We start from the raw sequence: 21,882 nt of genomic DNA, 5'->3' as shown, positions 1-21,882 counted from the left end.
CGGTTAGTGTGAATCAGCTCTGAAGTCTTGCTGATGCTCATATATGAAGACCTTAGACCCTAATGCAGGGGGCCAGTGGTGCGCTGATCTCCACTGTAATTCATAACTTATTTACTTATTTGAGGTTATTTGTAGTGGAACCAGCTTGGTGTACCAGGGCCACTCCTCACTAAAGATTAACTCAGAAAAACAAAAGATACGTAAATGTTAGTGCCTGGTGCTGCAGTGCAGGGCACTGGCTTTCAGAAGCAAAAGTGAGAACTGGTGCTGAGGCATAAAATGCCCAACAGACATCTTAGTACTGATACATTCTGCAGGAGGTTCAGCCCTTCCCACACAAAAGAGCTGGAATCACAACACAATCACACAGATGGCCGGCAGGTTCGACCGAGCCCTGCGGGAGCACAACAGTCCATAGTTTCCATAACATGAGCATGGAAAATGCAGACATGCACCCCGTGGAAAATGCACACCAGATTACTTTCATGGAATGCACACTGGGGCTGTTTTTCGTAAGGCTGAATGGCGCATTAACAAAAAAACAATCCTCCGTTTGTTGGGGACATTACAAACAATGTGCTCGCTGCCAGCACAGTTAGCTTCTGGTCAGGCACTTAAGTGACTTGAAAGGATTGTCCTATGGACTCAATCTCTGTCACCTTTCTGGGGACATTTTCCAATAGATAAGGCTCCTTTAATTCACTTTTGTTTCTGTGATCTGTAGCTGCAGTTCAGTTTGAAACAAGTCTTTAAGGATTTGCTGACAAAATACACAAAAGCATACATATATATATATATATATATATATATATATATATATATATATATATATATATATATATATATATATATAAAGTCCATGTATGCTGTTGGAACAGCAACAATGTATTCCCTGGATGGCCTTGTCACCCCTCCCCCATGTAACTCCACCCCTCCCATGCCTCCCAACCTTAAGACACTACACTAGGCTTGGGCAATATCTAAAACTCAATTTAGATACTATTTTCTCAAAAATACTTTTGAGATTATCAAGCTAATGGAATCAAGTGCCTGAAACTACCCTTTTCTTTGCTGTCATTATGTGGTGCTGCTTAAGTGTTGGTACAACCCATTTTCAAGTTTTGATCACTTACCGTTCATCACCCATAGAGTGTATCTGCTAAGTCCATCCAGTGAATACAAATAGCCTATATCATATATATAATCAGTCAGGTGGATTTCCTTATGTACAGACATATGGGTATGGAAGTGCCTTCAGGTAGAGGTTCTGAAGATTATATCACCAGGAGAAGTCCTGGAAAAGTCAGGTCAAATCAAATGGGTTTTATTGTCATACCATCCACATATAACTATTCAGTGACATGAAACATGAGTTCTCAAAGAACCGCAGTGCAGCATTACTACAGCAGTGAAAGAGGGAGGGTTTTCACAGGACTGAAAGTAAAAGACACAGGACAGCACACACCTTAAACAAATATGACCTTTAGTATCTGATACCAGTAGTTCAGGTAATGTAAGCACACTCTGAGAAAGGTATTCAACTTTAATTCATCCATTAAATATCAACACATAAAGCAGTAATGAACTATGGAGCCTTATGAATCCGTTTAGCGTAATAATCCACATGCAGATTAATCAACATTTTATAAAATCAACTTTCCTCACTCTTTTCAGTCAGGTAGGTGGTGAGAACACTAACCAAATACATTTCAAAATAGGTATAACCTGCCTTCTGGAGTCGGGCATGAATGACACACAGGTCCAAATTCCAGAAAAGAGAGGACTTGCTGTGCCCACAGGCACCTCGAACAGTGCGTGAGCAGAGACATGCATGTGCAGACATTACTAGTGAGTCATCCGGCAGGTAGACACCTCGCCCTGAAGTACCTCAGATTAGACCAAGCATTAGCAGACAAAAGGCATCACACGACCAAATCAGTTCAAATCAAAAAATGATTTTGTGCATTTCAGAGGGCTGGAAAAAACGAACAGGGTACATTTCTTTTGCTACGTACAATAAAAATCCGGCAAGGTCAGTTATGATTTGATGAGAATGTTGAAAACATATCCCCAGGCGCAAAGAAAGAAAGAACACGCACAAAAAAAAACCCTTGATTTTGTTATTGCTGTAAGGACATATTTTAGGAAAACAAGTGGACTTGATGTAAATGATAATGATGTAAATGATCTGTAACTAGGGCAGCCAGAGGCCCATCAGTTAATACAAAATTGCACAGCGGTGGATGGCTCATAACCAAACCGCTACAGGAAGCAGAAGTTCTCTACTCAAGAAAGAATTCAGGTTCATTTAATACAAAATACTCCATGTTTTTTTGGGCAAAGGGTAAAATAAAAACAAGACAGGGATTTGCATATTCAGGTCGCAACACACAGGCAACTTATAGAAAGGTTGGCGGGGCAAGGGCCTCGTGGGGTCCAGTGCTGCCTCTCTGAGCTGCCCTTCCGCAGTGTCCACTGGAGCGCAAACTGGGCCATGACGTCAGGATAAAGAAGAGCCTGAATACACAGCAGCAGTGGAAAGGTTACTAGTGAAAAGGTAATAGGTCACAGAGTACTAGATACCCAGTTAACAATGTCAAAAGTAAAATAAGTATTTGGATTACTTATGCAAAGAAATGCAACTTATTACATTTGATTACTTTTCGAACAAATGTTTTAAACTGGACAATGACACAGAAGTTTCATTAACAGACTCTGCTGACCCACATTGTCTGAAAATATGGCAACAAAAGGCATTTCCACACAACAGAAGGATCCAAAGCAACAAAGTTAATGATATTTTCTACATAAAAGCTTTTTACTGAAAACAGTATATTTGGATGTCACCCCTTTCTAATTGATATGTAACTGTAATTACATATTATTTCTCAGTAACTGTAATGACCTACAATTACAATTCACTTGTAATTTCATTATGTAACACAGTTACATGTAACTAGATACTCATCTGGAACCAGAGTGTGGGGGACTCTACCCCAGCTATATTTTTTATGGGCAAATCCTTTTTAATACTTTTAATGGCCAGTACAAATCCTGCATGCAGACAGACAACTAACCACATGTGGGAGGAAACCTGCACAACACAAGAGGAACATGCAAACCAGGCCCACAGAGCTAGAGGGGAAGAGATCTGACCGGCCAGCTCCTGGCTGCGTGTCGCAGCAGTGCGAGTTTATTGCAGCAGCACGCTACTGACGCATGTTTTCTGCGTGGCATAAGAGAATCAGAACTCAGAGTTAATACTGGTTTCCACATCAGTCTCCCGTGTGTTATTGTGGGGCTGCTATGCCAACAAGCAGGGCTGCTATTACAGCATCGCCTGTCAACACAAACCATCCCGCATTTCTGTTTAATGAATTACATGGATGAATTATAAGAACTTAACAGGAATTTCAGTGGAAATAATTCAGAGCACAATCAAAAATCTCATACAGGAGTCATATTCACAAGCCTTTACATGTTAGGAGAGGAAGGAGGAATTTTTTATGTGAACATCAAAAATATAAAGTCTTTACAGTTTTTACTTTAAATCTAGGATCCCCTTAAATCTATATAGGATTAATGCCTGTTTTGAAAAGGGTTAATATTTCACAACTCTTCTTCGAAGTCATATTATAGTCTCTGTGGACTGTTCATAGATCAATAAAACTTAGAATAGCAAACATTTAGACAACACTGTTCAAAAAACTCTGGACTGTACTTAAGTGCTTAGCTAAAGTAAGAATACTTTAGTAAGTGTTTTTGGATAATGAAATCAAGGCTTTGAACCCGGTTGGTGTAACATCTCTCTCTCTCTGTACAACAAGGTAAGTGAGACAGCAGAGAATTCATTCACTTTAAGCAGAATAATTTGCATAATAAATTAACTTTGTAGGAGAAAGCAGCAACTTAACACATTTGTTTTGCGCTCCTACACCGATTGCTGACCAGAGGCTCACACACAGATGCGCTGCTCTGTGGATAAGACACGATGAGGGTGATTCTGGTAACTGTCACAACAGACACCTGAAAGCCACAGAAAAACCAGCCGCCATGACGGCTCAGTCAAGCCAAGTCGCCCTGACTTCAGTGAAAATAATTTGCCTATGAAGAAACAAACTTGTTTTGCTTACGTAGTGCAAAGTATAGTGCAGAGTTCAAAATCTAAAGGGAAGTTTCCATCTGTGGTGAGGTGCTGCATTAAGTAATAACTACATTGGTAGTGTGAACAGTGCCTTTGAATGCAAACGCAATGAGCTGTATTTACATAAACGTGAAAACGGGGGCGGGGGGGGGGGGTAATAGAGGTGTGAAAAGTAACTGAACTTGTACAGGGATATTTAAAATTACATTTATAAAAATCACTAAGAAAGTAAGGAAGTGTTTCCTTCTGCCGTTACCTCTGCGCCTCCCTGTACACTGCCTCCCGTTCCTTGTACCAATAGCCCTCCAGCTCCTTCTGCCGTTACCTCTGCGCCTCCCTGTACACTGCCTCCCGTTCCTTGTACCAATAGTCCTCCAGCTCCTTCTGCCGTTACCTCTGCGCCTCCCTGTACACTGCCTCCCGTTCCTTGTACCATTAGCGCTCCAGCTCCTTCTGCCGTTACCTCTGCGCCTCCCTATACACTGCCTCCAGCTCCTTCTGCCGTTACCTCTGCGCCTCCCTGTACACTGCCTCCAGCTCCTTCTGCCGTTACCTCTGCGCCTCCCTGTACACTGCCTCCCGTTCCTTGTACCATTAGCCCTCCATCTCCTTCTGCCATTACCTTTGCTCCTCCCTGTACACTGCCTCCCGTTCCTTGTACCATTAGCCCTCCAGCTCCTTCTGCCGTTACCTCTGCGCCTCCCTGTACACTGCCTCCCGTTCCTTGTACCATTAGCCCTCCAGCTCCTTCTGCCGTTACGTCTGCGCCTCCCTGTACACTGCCTCCCGTTCCTTGTACCATTAGCCCTCCAGCTCCTTCTGCCGTTACCTCTCGCCCCAAGGTGCTTTACATGGGTGTGTTGTGATGCATTACATCATTAATACAGAATGTCACAAAAACAGGGAATATTAACTTTCGAGAAGAATGCAGCAACTGATGACGTTTTCTGGCAACGGCCCAAGAAAAACACCATATTGACAAAAGTATTGGGAGACCAGCTTATTCAACATCTCTGGCTAACCCTTAGTTGCTGTAACAGCCTGCACTCCTCTGGGAAGGCTGTCCATTAGATGCTGGAACCCTGCTGGTGGGATTTGCTGCCGTTCAGGGTGGGTATTGATGCTGGGTGATCAGGTCCCTTTCTGTGAGCTTGTGTGGCCCCCACCTCGCAGCTGGACCAGGGCAGCGCTAGCAGGACAGAAATGTGGGGAACCGCCTTGTTGGAAAGGTGTCCAGTGGTGTCCAATGACGGTTCTAGGCTGACTAACCTCTTCTGTATGACCCATGCTGCTGCCATTGTTTGGTGCTGCAGATTGCATGGGTGAGTGCTTAATTATATACCTGTATGTTAGCAATGGGTGTGGCTTATATGGTCAAATCCTGTAATTACTGTGGGTGTCCCAATACTTTTGTCCATATAGCTTATTTTACTATGCAGATTAACACCGACATACTGTATAAAGTGTCACTGCGCTTTGCAAAAGGGTCTGAGCATGACTCTCGTGCAAGGCATTCGTGCGTCAGCTGTCACGGGATGGGTTGTGCAACATGAAGGTTGTCATTTTTAAGAAACCTCATCCAATAGCCGCAAACAACCACCCACCAGCAGACAAATTGTGAAATTTCACCCACTTATGCCTAGTTCATACTACACTTTTCCATTTGTGCTTAAGGTCCATGGACTCTTGTGTACATAATACAGAAGAAGTTTCTGTACTGCAACATTTGGCCACAGAGGCAGTTGGCCGCGGTCGGCACATGCATACAGCAGTGATACTCCACTAGAGAGGGAGAGGACAGATGTATTGCAACAAACACAGTTACAACCAGTGGAGTGAAATGGGTAAACTTTTATGGACAGTTTTAAAGTTGTTACTAGGTTTGGATGGTGTTACCTCCACACTGCCTACAACAACTATTCTTCTTCTACTCTTTCTTAATTGAATTCGACTCTAGGGAAGTCACTGCTGCCACCTACTGGAAACAATTCTCTTGCACCAACGCACATAAAAATCTGGGCTGCCTGTGTCACCTCACTCACCCTGCATGCAAACCATAAGCAAACAGGAAAGTGAAGTGTGAATTGGCCTTTTTGTACCTCCCCAAACTACAAGCATGCTGCACTCTGAAAAAAAGCATTAATTAGCAACACATTTTTTGTGTTATCACTACTTCAACACATTTTGTGTTATATTACCTTAAATATATGCTAAACTGAAAAAGAACACAGGCATCAAACACAGGATGTGTTAAATATGTGTCAATTTATGGGCCAGACTGCAAATGAGGCATCACAGTATTCAAGTCAGTCGTCACTGTCTGCCTGGTATTCAAGTCAGTCGTCACTGTCTGCCTGGTATTAAAGTCAGTCGTCACAGTCTTCCTGGTATTCAAGTCAGTCGTCACTGCCTGCCTGGTATTCAAGTCAGTCGTCACTGTCTGCCTGGTATTAAAGTCAGTCGTCACAGTCTTCCTGGTATTCAAGTCAGTCGTCACTGTCTGCCTGGTATTCAAGTCAGTCGTCACTGTCTGCCTGGTATTAAAGTCAGTCGTCACAGTCTTCCTGGTATTCAAGTCAGTCGTCACTGCCTGCCTGGTATTCAAGTCAGTCGTCACTGCCTGCCTGGTAACTCACTTTCATGTCTCATTCCTTTTGACTGATCATGTCAGTGGGGATCAGATGAATCGCAGGCAATACCTGTTGTCTTGACATTTTCTTAGAAGCACTAACATTAGCTAGTTTGAGTTTTTACTTCCAAGGAGAACAGTAACTTTAGGAATATAATCAATAATGCTTTTGGTGTAATGCAACGATATTAAAAGACAATCTCCTAAGTTAATGACACTAGCTAGCTACAAAGCTAATATGTTTGCTTGCTAGCAATAGCTAGGTGAATATTAAGGGATTTTCACAAAGGACACAACAGTCTCTTTGTCTGCGTTCACTTTCAACAAAACCTAAGCGAGAAGGCAAGGCAATGTCAGTTGTACATAAAGCAAACCCACCCATCAACACCTATGCCCCCCACCCCACAGCTGAAACACTTTACTATGGCTACACTTAGCTTAAACAATACATTGCAAGATTCATATTTATTTGTTTTGTTTATTGCTTGTTTGTTACTGCTAGCTTGTTTATAGCATGATCAATCAGATTTCCCAGCCCCAATCCTAGAGTTAACCTATATAAATGGGTCTTGGGTCTGTAAATGCTTAGTGCAAAACTAGTGAAAACTCAATCACTTTAGAAGGTGTAGCTCCACCTGAAATAAAGTTGTCATTAAGAAATTTCTTCCATGAAGAAAAGCTTTTCATTTCATGGCAGTATAATGACAGATTGATAAGCTTTGAATATGAAATGCCTTGGCAATGAGAAGAACAAACCTAGTGTGACTCTTAATCTACGAACATCGAAGAATATCCTAAAACAAGCAGCCTGTGGTGTCTCCTGGTCTTTCTGTCATTCCTGACTGGAGATTTCATAGAAAACAGTGTCGGTCACTGGAAATTATTCATCGTCCTCAGAGAAATATGAAGCAGATTGTTTGCTCCAGTTTTCAAAGGACTAGCTATTTTTAAAGCAACTGGAGATCATCAGTCTACTTAAGAGTCTTTACCCCCCCGACGGGCCACTAATCCCAAAACATCATTTAACAACTCCTGTTGTGTGATGAAACATTTTGGCTCACTTTCAAACTGTGCTACACAAGATTTTAGAGCAGATATGGTCCATTGAAAAAACAAGCTCATATTGAAAGCTCAAGATACTGGAACCTGCAGCAGTATTAATGTGGCAGCCAGTCAAGATTTTGGTCAGACATTTCAACATTTTTCAAGATGCTAAAACAGTAGCAATTATGGTCACCTGCATGTTTATGTGTAATGAACATGTGAATATGAATTGATTAATGTAAAGGTTGCAGCAGATGTACGGCCACTAGACTTGGTAGAAAGATACACAATTGTTAAGTCATGCAAAAGTGAGAGAGGATGCAATGAATGTTCTAGAAACTATGACTTCAGAGAAAACTGATTATACTTTCTGAATGTGGAAAAAGTAGAATTTGTCTACATAAATTTTTGGAGAAAATGTGCATAAAGAAAATGTTTTCTTGCTTCAAGTAAACAGATTTATGCTTTATAAAAATAAATCTGGAATAACGTTCAGAATGAAAAGACAATAAAAACAATATGTGTCAGCGATTTCTAGTTACAAAAAATGTAACACATTGCCTGGTTTTAGAAAAGCTGACAAAATTCATGTTGTTCTTAAGCAGACACCATGTGTTTGATGCTCTGGCTAGGCATCTTTTCGAACTTTAAAGACACAGAACACCGCCTACTCGGCCAAGGAAACATCCGAAGCTTACAACCATTGCCAATTCACCACAGATACCGTTCTCACCTGACAAACAAGGGCCTTATATTCTAAACAACAAACTGATGGGTCTTACCAAATCATAAAAAAAGCAAATCAGAACTGCTGATTATTTTTAAAACTGCAATACAAGAAACTAATTGCACATTATAAAGCTGACAAAATTCTAAAATGACACCCACCTAATCTGTGGTACATGGAGCTCCACTGGACAGTAGGACAGGGGCCTCGTCATCCTGCACAGACCGTGCTGCTTCCAGAAGCTTCTTTTCCAAAATCCACCAGGGATACGTGCTGTCAAGGGGCAGAGCTTTATAGACTGTATTTGCAGGAAAAGCCCTACTGATGCTACATGACCTCATCATTCATAGGTGGAAAACAAAGCCTTCATGTACAGTATCTCGCATCACTTCCGAGAAAATAAAACTGGTGTATCGTTTTAAAAACAAGACATTCTTAGCCTACACCAAAGATTGTTTTCCCTTCACATATTGGACACAGTGAATATAAAATATTTTACAAATATCTCATCACACAGATTTTCGCTGGTTCAAATATATCCATCCATCCATCCGTTTTCTTAAACTGCTTATCCTGTCCATGGTCGCGTGGGTCCGGAGCCTATTCCAGAGGTTACAGGCGCGAGGCAGGGAACAACCCAGGATGGGGCACCAACCCATTGCATGGATGAAATATATTAAGAACTAATTTGTTCCCAGTTAATAATAATTAAACCGGCTGTTTCGTTTAATCATCCAGGTGCGAGCACTGTACAGCAAACACTGCACTGCATATGTTTATGCATAGTAATATGCATATATACGAATGTATGCACGCAAATTACGACTTTTAAAACGAACGTGTTTCCACTAGTTTGATGCTTAATTGCATTAAAATGCTAAGTTTAATAATATACACAAGCCAATATCTATTATATAGAATAACACATATACACGAAAAATGTTTTTACTTGTACTTAACACTAGTAAAAATACGTGAAATGCTGTAGAACTCCACTATATTGCGCTACGCTGCGCACAGGAAATCAATATAAGGTTAAAATCACAAATCTTCAGACTAAACCACGAGCAGTCCTGAGTACAACCTGAGTAGTCCAGAAAGTTTCCGAACATAATACTGCGATCATAAGTATGATAAATTTGAATTATCAGTCATATCAAACAAAGCAGGGCGAGAAGGAAACAGGCATTTTATTTAGCGGGTGGGTAACAAGATTTCAGCAGAACGGGAATCAGGCAGGACGGTCCTCCAATTCCAAACATGACAGACGTTCAGACAGCGTCCCAAGGGGACCCACAGCACACTGATTGAGTTACATGTCGGTGTGTGACGCCAGCTTGCAGCCCTGGTACGATCAAACGAAAGCACCAACATTTTAATTTAGAAAGCTGCAGGGCAATGTAGACAGCACTCTTATTAGATGACCCGAGGCAATGGAAGTCACAGGCGGCAAGATAAGCGGCTGTTGCTAGAGAGGATAGGGGCTAACGTTCGGCCACCATCTTCCTTGGTCGTAATATCAGCAAATACAACCATCAGTAACCGCAGAATAGCTGGAGACTATCGACAGTCTGTCGACGAGACAGGAAGAGCCACACCGACGCCGGGTAAACAGGAAATGAGTCGGCCAATCCAGGTTCCGGGGCCACATTTTCCATTTAAAAGATGGTTCAGAAAACGTATTAATATTCATAATAGTAGACCAATCAAATTGCTCCTCTTATGTATATTAATGAGATTCCTCGATCTGTCCTTAAAAAAAACTGTTAGCATGGTCGAAGGTAGCGTATCGAAGGGAGCACGTTCACCGCCCAATCAGGTAACTTCTCTCATGAATATAAATAAGCTTTCCCAAGCCACCCCATAAACCGAAAATTCACTTCCGGGGGAAGTTGAATTTCACCGGCAAAGTGGCGAACTTCCACATCCGGTGGGACCACACAAAATACCCCAACAATAACCTGGAAAATATTCATAGTCTCATTTCGAAGCTGGCCTTAGCCTGTGCACGAACGGCGCGGTGTTTCGGGGGTTTTCCTTCCACTGTTGCCTCATCAGCACTTAATTTTCACTCACACAAAAGTCCGCGTTTTCTGCGCGGATGTGTACATCTTTTCCCTTTATCTGTGAGCGAAACGCGACACAGTCCGGTTGTATGTGCCCACATATCGCTCTGGCAGTTTAAGTAGCAGGTGTACAAGTGACAAACTTTATGTCTAATAAATAACAATAATGGTGTAAGGAGATGTTTCACTTTGAGAATACATTTTAAATAGATGCGGCTGCGGAGTGATACGGCACTTGTCAGGGAGCAGCAGAAGTGCACGCTCTGTGCAGCGCCTTCGCAGAGCTACAGCCGCGTGACAGCGGGGGTCTTTAATGCTGCATGCTGTGCGTAAAGCGCACCCAACTTATACATAAGACGTGGCTTTATAAGTGCATTATGCTGTCTTGTTTAATAAAGACAGAATACACACATTCCGCACATAAGTGGTGTATGCAATTATAGTCACACACAACCTAACAATAAAATCCGACCTTGAAATATAGCCATGTGCTTAATTTATTAATATATTTCACGAACACTTTAAAGCACAAGAAAAAAAACCCTTTCAGCTTGTCATTGTTGCGTTTTGATAATAAAGCTATTAAGTTTTGAACCCAAACCGCCCCCTAACGGAACGACCCTAAGGTGCAGAAATCAGGGATGCTTCTTTCTCTCGGACCCAGCTGTCAGGCTGGAAAAAATCCACTCTAACAAGTTCGTTATGGTGAGACACAGTATTTCGATATTTATAATGCATGTAAATAAAACAATAGGCAGTTGCATGAGTTTATCATTTGAACAACGACGCATTTCCAGCAGTCTTGTTATATGAATGACTAGCTAATGGATTTTACCGGAATACATTATTAGCGAGCAGGATAGCTCGTGAGTTGTACACCCGGGACGTCGAAAGCGTATCAGTTATCCTCTGAACCCGTTAGTAAAATTGTATATCTTGCTAACTTCTTAAAAGATTTGTTATGGCTAGATGGATAATTTTTTTTTATGAAATGTACGCCTTTTGCATCATATCAGCGCCAGATATTCCCTGGAAAAAAAGAAAGCGCATGTTTTCAGCATCATCCGAAAACTTGACTCCTTACTGGAAACGTGCGGGCTGATGTCCACGTCTGGGCTGTATGATGTAAACAGAAGCTCGGGGTCACTGGCGGGGTCGGTGCCAGGTCCGCTGCTACCTCCGCACACCCAGACAGCGCTTTCTCTTCTTTCAGTCCGCTCCGTGCAGGGCATATTGTTCATAATTAAAGAGAAGAGCTCCGAGAAGTGAGGTTATGCAAAGGAAATATGTTTTCATTCGGCACAATTTGATTAATGTTATTTCTTAAATAGAATACATACATGTTTCAGTTAGAATTGTTTGCGTTCACAGTCGACGATGGTTAAGTTGGCGTTAAACATGAGAACAGAAATATCGTAGAGGTCGATAATCTAACACGCCCTGCAAGATGCCAGCGGTGACGACTGAGGTTAAAGAGCTGTACCTCTGTACGTCTTTGGGCGAACTGAACAAGAAGGCCGAAATAAAGCCGGACAAGACAAGTACCAGAAGGTAAGTAACGCCAGAGGAAACGCTGTTGTGTCCAGACAGTATTACCAATATGCATCTGGACTGTATAGCGAAAACTGATTGAAGACAAGCTGATGATTTTTTTAAAGGCACGTTATCTATAATGCAAAAATAACGATGTGACCTATAGCCAAATGTGTTTAATATGTTTAAAGTTTATTATAATTGTTGTTGTTAGAGGTGTTTTATAAATACTATTTTCCCTAGCTATGTACAAAGTGCCTGTAAAATCTTCAAGGCGGCGGAAGAGTGTCGCTTGGACCGCGATGAGGAGAAGGCGTATGTCCTGTACATGAAATACCTAACGGTTTATGACCTCATCAAAAAGAGGCCTGACTTCAAACAGCAGCAGGTAACAATGGGCGAATCTCATTACGAAGAACGCAAAGACCGTAATGGTGGTCTTGGCGAGACCGGTCTTACTAACCCTTCTTCCAAGAACGAAACTTGGGGCGCAATGAATCATGGGATTGTTCTCGTTCGGCGAGGACGCAACCGATGGATGAATCGCAATACCAATAATGCAAAGATCGTACTTGTGGTCTTAACAAGAACAGTCTTGCTACCTTGCCTTCCAAGAACTATCTCGCAATAACGCACCAACAGCGGATTGAAACAGATGTGTACTTGCTGCTAGATTAAGCTGATTACCTCAGCCGTAATGTTAACTCATATCGTAGTATATAATAAATGACACATAAACGACTATTCCTGGTATGATTATGCATATTGAGATTCACACAATGTATCCCATTCCAGCACCATTCAGTCACTCAGTAAGTCTTTGATATAGGTGCTCAAAAATACTATATTAAATTCATATTTATGTACACACATTTATGGATGCATATTGTTGTTGAATAATGACCCATATCTTTGTACTTCTGTAGGATTTTTTTCAGTCTATACTTGGCTCAAACAGTCTAAAAAAAGCCATAGAGGAGGCTGAGAAACTATCGGAGAGCCTTAAACTCAGGTTAGTGTTGTATGTTTATTTAAAATTATTTTTGCTGTTATTCAAACGTTGGGACGTGCCCTTAACTTGGAAGCGAGTAGAAAGCCTCGCGGCTTGATGTCTATCCGTCGCACTCTGTCCAAACGAGCGCTCTGTGCTTCCCGTGGCCTGCGCACAGGTACGAAGAGGCTGAGGTACGGAGGAACCTGGAAGAACGGGAGAGGCAGGAGGAGAAGAAGAGGAGGGGGGAGAATCCGGGACAGGCCATGGGCAAGGGCTCGCTAAAGGACGCCGCAGGAGCCGAAAAGGAGACAAAGAAGGTGAGATGACTAAAAGGACTCAAACGTCACCAGCACACCCCAAGATGCCTGCCATGTCAGAAAATATCCCAATATAGAAACAGGTTGCAGCAGCTATGTACATAATCTTTTTTCTAAGGACCTCTATTGATCAATAAAGAGGCTGTAATGGGGAAATAATGTCATTATTTTGTCTGCAAAAATCTACGGGAAAGAAAGCTATTGTGTCCATTGCCTTAAAACGGGATGCTGACGTAACCAGTTATTTCAGTATAATGAGATTCCTTTTTCGGAAGCCATCCTCTGCAAACGTCCGTTATAACATGACTTGGCTGTAAGTGGAATTATGATTTTTAGTACTGATACATTTAACTTTTCCTGTGTTTTTGTTTGCTGCAGTTAAAATGGGGGAAAAGGGACAATAAGAAGGAAAATGGTAAGGAGAATTTTTAGGGCTTTTCCACTTCCGCCAAGCCGTACCCAAGCCGTACCTGACCTGTATCTGACCCGCACCGTGAACTGCCAGTTTTCCATTTAACTTTTAGAGCTGTGTTTCACAATCTGGTTCTCTAAGTTCCCCAGACAGTCCACATTTTTTCTCCCTCCTGGTTCCCAACACACCTGTACCAGGTCTTGGGCCTCCTTCATTGTTTGGCTCGTTTGTGACTGTTTCGTTTGTTTTTGACTCTTTGGTTCAGGCGTGCCGAGAGCTCGGTAGGAGCAAAAACGTGGACTGTCTGGGAGTCTCCAAGGACTGGGTAGCGAAAGACTGCTGTAGAGGAAAGCTGTTTATTAGAGGGACCTGCTTGCTCCACATCCACTGCATTACCCATGAGTGACCCCTCCTCCTGCCCCCCCCCAGCAGCTGGTGCCCCTCCTGGGGGGGTCACCCCGGAGCAGCTGTTTCAGATGATGAGGGATCAGTGCCTACGGATCATCGTCATGGATGCCCGGAGCAGGAAGGATTTTGAGGAGTCGCAGATCCAGGTGCCCACGCAGCACTGCATCAGTGTTCCAGAGGAGGCCATCAGCCCGGGGTAGGAGATTTACTGTAGGATGGGCGGCTACACAGCCCCGCAAGCCAAAAGCATGATTCTTTCACCAAGAGAAGAGAAAACTGTTTAGTATCACTATTAATCTTTCCAAGATAAAACTGTAATTACATTGCACCTTGTATAATTTCTCTAATTTAAGAAAATAGTTTGTGTGAATGTTGATTTCTCGGTTATTGCTTTTGAGTTGCACTGAATGCTTTCTCAGATGGTTACGCGTTTTTGTACAGGGAAAAAAAAAATTGAAGTGGACCTATAAGGCTAAACTGCAGAGTTTATCACGATGCGTCATTCAAACTCATTAGTACACTGACGACTTCCTGTCATCAGAATAACTGCCAGTCAGATTGAGGCGAAACTCCCTGCGAGCTCGAGAGGAGAGTGGGACCACCGTGGATTTGCTGACTACATCGTCCTGCTGGACTGGTCCAGCTCAGCAGGGGACTTGAAGCTGGGGACGACGCTTCGCAGCCTGAAAGACGCCCTTTACAAGGTGAGAACTTACCTGAGGATGACTCGGGATAGCCAAAACCCAAGGGACGACGGTTTGATCTTAAAAATAAGCCCAGTGGTATTTTGGTGAGAAACATGGGTTTGCTTTGCAGTGGGACAGCAAGACAGTGCTGCGGAGTGAACCTCTGGTGCTGGAAGGCGGTTATGAAAACTGGCTTCTCTTCTATCCTATGTACACATCTAATGCCAAAGTCAGACCACCCAGGCAGGAGACTGTTGACATAATCCCAAAGTGTAAGTACGTATTCTAAAGCAATGATGTTTGGTGGTAAACATTGCTCCTCAAATTCTGTTCATAAGATTTTACTAGCCAGAACTGTGTGTAGGCAGCTGAGCAGTGAGATGTAGTGCAGCTCCAGTTGAAGTTCATGAAACTCACTGTAGTAAAATACCTTGTATTCCGTGATGCAAGCAGTGAATTTCAACTACCCCTCGCTTGAGGAGCCAGATCCTGGAGAAGACCCTGGGGAAGAGGCACCTGTGCAGGTCAACGGGGATTCGGGCTGCGTGGATGATAAGGGGGTGGGACCAAAAGATCTTGAAGCATCAGGCATCGCGTCTCAAGAGAAAACGAAGAAAGGCTCACCCGTCCAGTCTGGCTTCAGGACTAAACCTGTACCACAGGTGAGGTGCATTTCAGCAGCTTGCTGCAGACCTCTGGTTGAATTCTCTCCGTTTCAGATGTCATTGGCATGGAGAAAGAGTTAATTCATTCCTATTTAGTTCTGCAAAAATTGTATCTTTGTGACTTATATCCTTTCCAGTTTGATCGCGCAAAAAAGCCAGCTATCAAAAAATCTGATGGTGCCAGATCCTCAAACACCTTACCTAAGGACCAGCAACCGGCGCAGAATGGACCTGCAATTCCAGACCGCTCTGCTAAGCCTGGTCCGAGTCCCAGGCACTCCGCAAGGGCGGAAGAGAGGAACCATATCCAAACGGACTCAAGCAAGCCATCACAGGCTAAGAAAGAAGAGGAGAGGCGGAAGGAAGATAGCAAGAAGGAAGAGGAGCAGGGGGAGGTGGAGGAGGTGGCGGATGAAAGCCGAGGAGAAGGTAAAGAGGAGAGGCGGCAGGACAGGAAGAGGCTGGAGAGACAAGAGGCGGCTAAAGATGAGCAGGAGGAAGAAGTGGTGGAGAGGAAAGACAGGAGATGGCAGAGCAGCCAAAATGCTGAGCAGGCAAAGAGCATGCCTCTGGACTGGCCTGCCCCCAAGAGCGTAGTCAGTGAAATCAAGGTCAGTCTCTCCCCGACAGTCAGTGTCCCTCTGTGACTCATAATGATGGTCCCGATTTAGGTCTCGAGCCTCCTGTCTGGGAGGGTCACATCTTTTCTAGGTTACTGTTTCTTAACTCAAGTCATCAGGGAACCCCATGGTTCCTCCCTCTCAGCTCCCAGCCAATCGAGGACCACAAATACCTGGTACAGGTGTGTTGGGAGCTGGGAGGGAGCAAAAATGTGGACTGTCTGGGATTCCCAGAAGCCTGATTTGAGAAACACTGGTGTACGGTAATGCAGGGTATGTCACATTCAGATCGTCTACTCCGTGCTACATATGTCCATCGTAAGATGACCCATATTAGTAGTGAATGATTAGTGCTTTGGGTGGTAATTCCTGTGAATTACATTTAGATGATCATAAGATGCTTGCTCTCATCATCGTATTTAAGAGCTTTGAAGGATTTATGAAAAGTGCCCGACTGTGTTCCAGAGGGAGCCGCTGACCAGGGCGAGAAGTGAGGAGATGGGGCGGACGGTCCCAGGTCTTCCCGACGGCTGGATGAAGGTATTGCCATTGATGTCTCGCTCCCAGAATGCCGCATATGTACCTGTTGTCATGACAGCATCAAAGGCCATGTTTTGGTTATGCATCATCGCATTTGCCCTCCAATGTGTTTCTCAGTTCCTGGACACGGTGACGGGAACGTACCGGTACTACCACTCCCCCACCAACAGGGTACACCTGTACCCCCCGGAAGTGAGCGTTTCCCAGACGCCCCCAGCCACGCCTCCAACCCACAAACAGAAGAAAGTGCAGCGGCACGCCGCCGAGCCCGACAGTGACCACGCCAAACTGAAACGCTCTTACTCGTCGCCCGACATCACGCAGTCACTTCAAGATGAGGGACCCAAGAAGCTGCCGGCCACACCCTTCATCAACAGAGAGATCAAGTTGGTCTTCGAAATGCTTGCTGTGCCTTTCTGCCCGACGGCTTTGCCTCTTAGGTTTACCCACTAATGTTTCCTTGCTCTAGGCCGCCCAGAGTGACCCCTTACGCAAAAACCGAGATCTCCTGGCTCTCTGCCGCCAAAATCCGCAACCTGAACCCCATGTTTGGGGGACTGGGGGCGTCACTGACCGGGCTGCGCAACCTTGGCAACACTTGTTACATGAACTCCATCTTGCAATGTCTGTGTAACACTCCTGCCATGGCCGAGTACTTCAATAAGAACTACTACCAGGAAGACATCAATAGGTAGGAGCCTACTCAGGGGACCCGTCCGGCTGCAAGAGACAGGGCTGTTTGACGTAGGTGATGCTAAGATACCAACCGGTGCTCTCTGTATTTATAGGTTCAACATCTTGGGGCACAAGGGTGAGGTGGCAGAGGAGTTTGGTGTGGTTGTGAAAGCGCTGTGGTCTGGGCTGTATAAGTACATCAGCCCCCGGGATTTCAAGGTCACCATCGGCAAGATCAATGAGCAGTTCGCCGGCTACGAGCAGCAGGATTCCCAGGAGCTGCTGCTCTTCCTCATGGACGGTCTCCATGAGGACCTGAACAAAGTAAGGCTGTCTGCTTTGCCTGAGCTTCTGTCTGGTTAGTTCTGTAGATTGTTCAGAACCTACAACCTGAATATTGTCACTCTAGGCAAACTATGTGGGTTGAATAGCCAACATTTTTACTTCTGTTGATTCCGTTTGCACAAATGTTGCAAGAGCTTTGGTGCCAGTGGGATTTATACTGCACCGAACCTGCCGACATTCTGATGTGCAACCGTTACAGGACAAGAGATTCCGTGTTGTGCTGTAATTTACATGTTGACTTGTTTTTTTCCTTTCATTTGGTTTTCATTTTGATGGCCTAATTAGAGAGTAAGTAAACTTCCTGTGCTTTCCCTGGCGTTTTCTATGTGTGTTTTCAGTGTGCAGAGTGTCTCGCTGTTTAAATGTTGTATCAGGACTCTTCCTACTTCCTGTTCCGTCATGGGTTTCTTGTGATGGTGTTAATATCGATCCGCCATCTTGTTCACAGTCCAGTTATACCTAAGGGTCCTACCTGATGGGACCCAGTGTATTGAAGCTTGTTTTGTAAATGTATTGCCCCCCCCCCGCTCCATATCATCTTATCAAAACAGCCCCTGTCTTCTCCTGCCACCTGCCCTACATGCCATCTCAGATAGTTTCCTAAATCAGTCCTTGTTCTGACAAGACTGACACATGATGGCACCCCGTGGTGTGGTGAGCACCCCGAATTCACACGTTAATGTTTACTTCTGTTCCATGTGAGCGTGTGGTTTATCGGCAATAACAAAAAAAGCTTTGGTTAGAGTGTAGAAAATGTCACACAGTTAAAATAATTCACTGGCGTGCCCTGCAGGTTTTTGGCCACATAGGATGACCGTGTCATCTCCGCAAATAGCAGTACTTCGTGATGGTCAGACGAGAGAGTTCTAACACGTTGGTCTTCCACTCAGGCTGACAACCGCAAAAGGTACAAGGAGGAAACCATTGACCACCTGGATGATTTCAAGGCAGCAGAATTAGCCTGGAGTAAACACAAGCTGCTCAATGAGTCCGTCATCGTAGCCCTGTTCCAGGGTCAGTTCAAATCCACCGTTCAGTGTCTAACATGCCACCGGAAGTCCCGCACCTTCGAGACGTTCATGTACCTCTCCCTGCCACTGGCATCCACCAACAGGTGCACCCTGCAGGTAACTTCCCGGTTCTCCTGCGGCATTGTCCCGTGGCCTGGCCACAGGTGACTCATCCCAGTGTCCACTTCCTCTTTCCAACAGGACTGCCTGAAGCTCTTCTCCAAAGAAGAGAAGCTAACTGATAGCAACAGGGTCTTCTGTAGACAATGTAAGGTCCACAGAGATGCCACCAAGAAGTTGGAAATCTGGAAAGTTCCACCAATTCTGCTGGTGCACTTGAAAAGGTAAAAGTCACAGTCATCGTATTGGCAAACAGAAGGGATTCACTCATTTTATCGTAGGTTTCAAGTGTCTGCTTTCATCCTTCTGAACATGGATCTTGTGGCCTTTTCTAGATTCTCTTATGAAGGTCGCTGGAAACAGAAGCTGCAGACGTCGGTCGACTTCCCCCTTGAGAACCTGGATTTGGCTCAATATGTCATCGGCCCAAAACACAACTTGAAAAAGTATAACTTGATCGGAGTATCTGTAAGTAGACCCAACACACGCGGGAATCTTGTGTGTGCGTTCGACAGGGCTGTCTGTGACGGTTAGGGTACAGCTTCCCAACCACTGCATAGCCACGGGACTGTGGAGCGCTGGGAGACTTGAGGAGGGGTCAGTTAATTTCCAAAAATAAACCACATGTTTTTAATTGTTTCTGGCCCCTCGCAGTCAAACATTCTGTTTGCAAACTGATCGACCTGCTGCCCCCTCGATCATGGTACCCGTCTGTGAATTTTTCATACAACGTACACTGGTCCATGGATACCCAGACACTGGTCCCCAAGTTTAGGGGTTTCAATTCTTTAACAAATGGTCTAACAAAACTCAAACTCAACTTGTAAACAAACATTCCACATTTCCTAATGTAAGTGAAGTACATTTTTAAAAAGTGCAGTTGCAGGAATCCGCAGCCTTATACTGTCATATTTACGCACGGCTTTCTGTCCCGTACAGTATCCGCACCCTCTAAATGTGCTACGGTCTCAGTCGCCATCTCTGCCCTTCCACAGAACCACTACGGGGGACTCGACGGCGGACACTACACAGCCTACTGTAAGAACGCCCAGAAGCAGCGCTGGTTCAAGTTTGACGACCACGAGGTGACCGACGTCCCCGCATCCTCTGTCAAGTCCTCAGCCGCTTACATCTTCTTTTACACGGCCCTCTGAGAGGATGGCGAGGAAGAGGGTGTTCTTCCAAGGAGCCCGCTGCCGATGGGCCGAGCCACTGCAGATGTAGGCAGAGGGAAGTTGCCTCTGTCTTCGGTTAAGGAGATGGTGCAGCCTCCTGTGGATGCGGAGAAGCCTGCACTCACGTCTGTGTCGCACGGCAGCTCTTAGAGAATCATCTAGAAGTTTAATGCTTCATCTATTAATACTATTTATAGTAGTACGCTAAGCAAGTATATGAGGTCTAAACCCCACAGTGTTGTCTCCTAAGCTTACGAAACCTACGCCATTAGTCCTCAAAGCCTTCCAGTTTTTCTGAGCAAGAAATTCTTAAAACGTTCCGATTCCGTTCCCCCTCAGTTTCTGCGCAGCAGTCTTGCCCCATAGCTTAACTGAAGCTTTTCCTGTACCTTTGGCCGGAGAGACCCGCATTAACATGTACACTGCCTATTCATATGTGATCTGCGCCGTGGGCCTCGCACAATAACTTGCGAGCACGGTCCTAAGGGGAGATCGGAACTTTCTAGAAAGTGACCCAAGCTTTGTTTGAAAGAGGCGCTGACACCTTCGACTGCACGGAGAAACATCGCTCCTGTGACAGGGCCAAGCGTGAGCCCCTTGAGGGGTGACATTTCGGGGAACCGTGGGTGCAGCCTGGGGGCCGGTTTTTTCAAACATGTACCTGACATTCCACGTTCGACGGCTCATTTGAAGACCAAATATCCATAACTGTCTCAGTCAGTACCGACCTGCAGTCCTTTCTCATAACCTGACTCCCGTCTATGCCACTCTTAGCCTGTACCCTACAACTCCTGGTTTATGTGTTTCCTAAGCTACAAATTATCTCGCTGATTGTGCTACAAGGAAAAACTTTAATTATTATTCCTATAATGTGACTCAAATTTGTCTACAAATGCAAGATTTTTTTTCCCCTGGTGGCGAAGCATCTTCTGCAGAACATCCAGGGCCATTCACGTGCGCTCCGCCTGTAACAACAGCTGAAGGGCAGCCTGCCGGCAGAGCCAGCATATCTCAGCAGAGCAAGGGATCGCTGTGTTTCTGCTTTTTTTCTAGTGTCCGTGTGGCATCACGAAAGGTTAAGGCAGGTCACGGCATGGAAGCCTCGACTGCTGTGGCAGTCCCAGTTTGTTTCATTCATTCTGGGGACATACTGGTACGGGGCCCGTAACACGTGATACTTCTCTTTAACCCCCCTCCCTCAAACAACTTAAGTACTAAAGAGAGGGCTATATTACTTTGTTTGGGAAACAGAGCTGCTGCAGACTGGACACCACCGCATACCTATCACTCCCATAACAATTGGTTTCCACCCCTCCGGGTCAATATAAGCATTTTTTTTAAGCATACCATGAAGAACAGGGTGGAGTTAGGCAGCAACCGCAGTATCACTCAAACGTTCATGCTGCAAAAAGGTGCCTTGGAGCCGATTATTCCACGTGAGAGGAAGCACAAAGAGACCAAGCCCTCGGGCCGCATTACACAGCACAGAGCACTGCGAACCCTTCACGGCTTCGCACATGACCTAATCTAGCATGAAGTCAGCCATTAATAGTTTGTTATGTCAAACCTGTGTCCTTCAATGCTGTGAGACCTGTTTCCGTACAATATCCTAATACATATTTAAGAATGTACCACTAATTAAATGAAAAATACAAAAGCACCGGTGGTTTTTATTCAACAGCCTATAGACGGGGGGGTTTGGCGGGGCGGGGGGGCTGTATTGTGTCTATCAGAAAGTCTGTGTTCTTACAGTGGTCCTGATGGGCATTTTC

The 21,882-nt window shown here is 44.5% G+C and overlaps 1 protein-coding gene and 1 long non-coding RNA gene across 3 annotated transcripts; one reads left to right on the top strand and one right to left on the bottom strand.

Moving 5' to 3' along the window:
- Nucleotides 1-905: 905 nt before the first annotated feature.
- On the bottom strand, nt 906-11,987 carry LOC125706024 (uncharacterized). Its single transcript, XR_007381825.1, has 3 exons — nt 11,695-11,987; nt 8,706-8,817; nt 906-2,517 (listed from the first exon to the last, which is right to left on the bottom strand). It is a non-coding gene; the product is annotated as an uncharacterized LOC125706024 (long non-coding RNA).
- Nucleotides 11,988-12,024: 37 nt separating this feature from the next.
- Nucleotides 12,025-21,781, top strand: LOC125706022 (ubiquitin carboxyl-terminal hydrolase 8-like). 2 transcript variants are annotated; one of them, XM_048972455.1, is made up of 18 exons: nt 12,025-12,161; nt 12,387-12,531; nt 13,070-13,155; nt 13,313-13,454; nt 13,833-13,869; nt 14,299-14,470; nt 14,816-14,978; nt 15,091-15,232; nt 15,414-15,622; nt 15,763-16,236; nt 16,711-16,785; nt 16,903-17,171; nt 17,255-17,476; nt 17,574-17,784; nt 18,696-18,932; nt 19,017-19,159; nt 19,271-19,403; nt 19,931-21,781. In XM_048972455.1, exons 1-18 carry the CDS (start codon nt 12,058-12,060, stop codon nt 20,087-20,089), a joined length of 3,123 nt encoding a protein of 1,040 aa, XP_048828412.1. In that variant the 5' UTR covers nt 12,025-12,057; the 3' UTR covers nt 20,090-21,781. The 2 variants fall into 2 exon arrangements, with proteins under 2 accessions (XP_048828412.1, XP_048828411.1); XM_048972454.1 differs by having other exon boundaries at nt 14,296-14,470.
- Nucleotides 21,782-21,882: the final 101 nt, after the last annotated feature.

Source organism: Brienomyrus brachyistius, chromosome 13 (genome assembly GCF_023856365.1).
Source record: "Brienomyrus brachyistius isolate T26 chromosome 13, BBRACH_0.4, whole genome shotgun sequence".
Lineage (NCBI taxonomy): Eukaryota > Metazoa > Chordata > Actinopteri > Osteoglossiformes > Mormyridae > Brienomyrus > Brienomyrus brachyistius.
Note: the sequence above shows the minus strand (reverse complement) of the source record. Positions and strands in the feature narration are given on the sequence as shown.

Excerpts from the sequence above, each read along its gene's own strand:
- LOC125706022 (XM_048972454.1), top strand. The coding sequence starts at position 12,058 with ATGCCAGCGGTGACGACTGAGGTTAAAGAGCTGTACCTCTGTACGTCT. Across the intron at positions 13,455-13,832 it reads CCGAAAAGGAGACAAAGAAG|TTAAAATGGGGGAAAAGGGA; the intron begins GTGAGATGACTA and ends TGTTTGCTGCAG. Across the intron at positions 17,477-17,573 it reads TACCAGGAAGACATCAATAG|GTTCAACATCTTGGGGCACA; the intron begins GTAGGAGCCTAC and ends CTGTATTTATAG.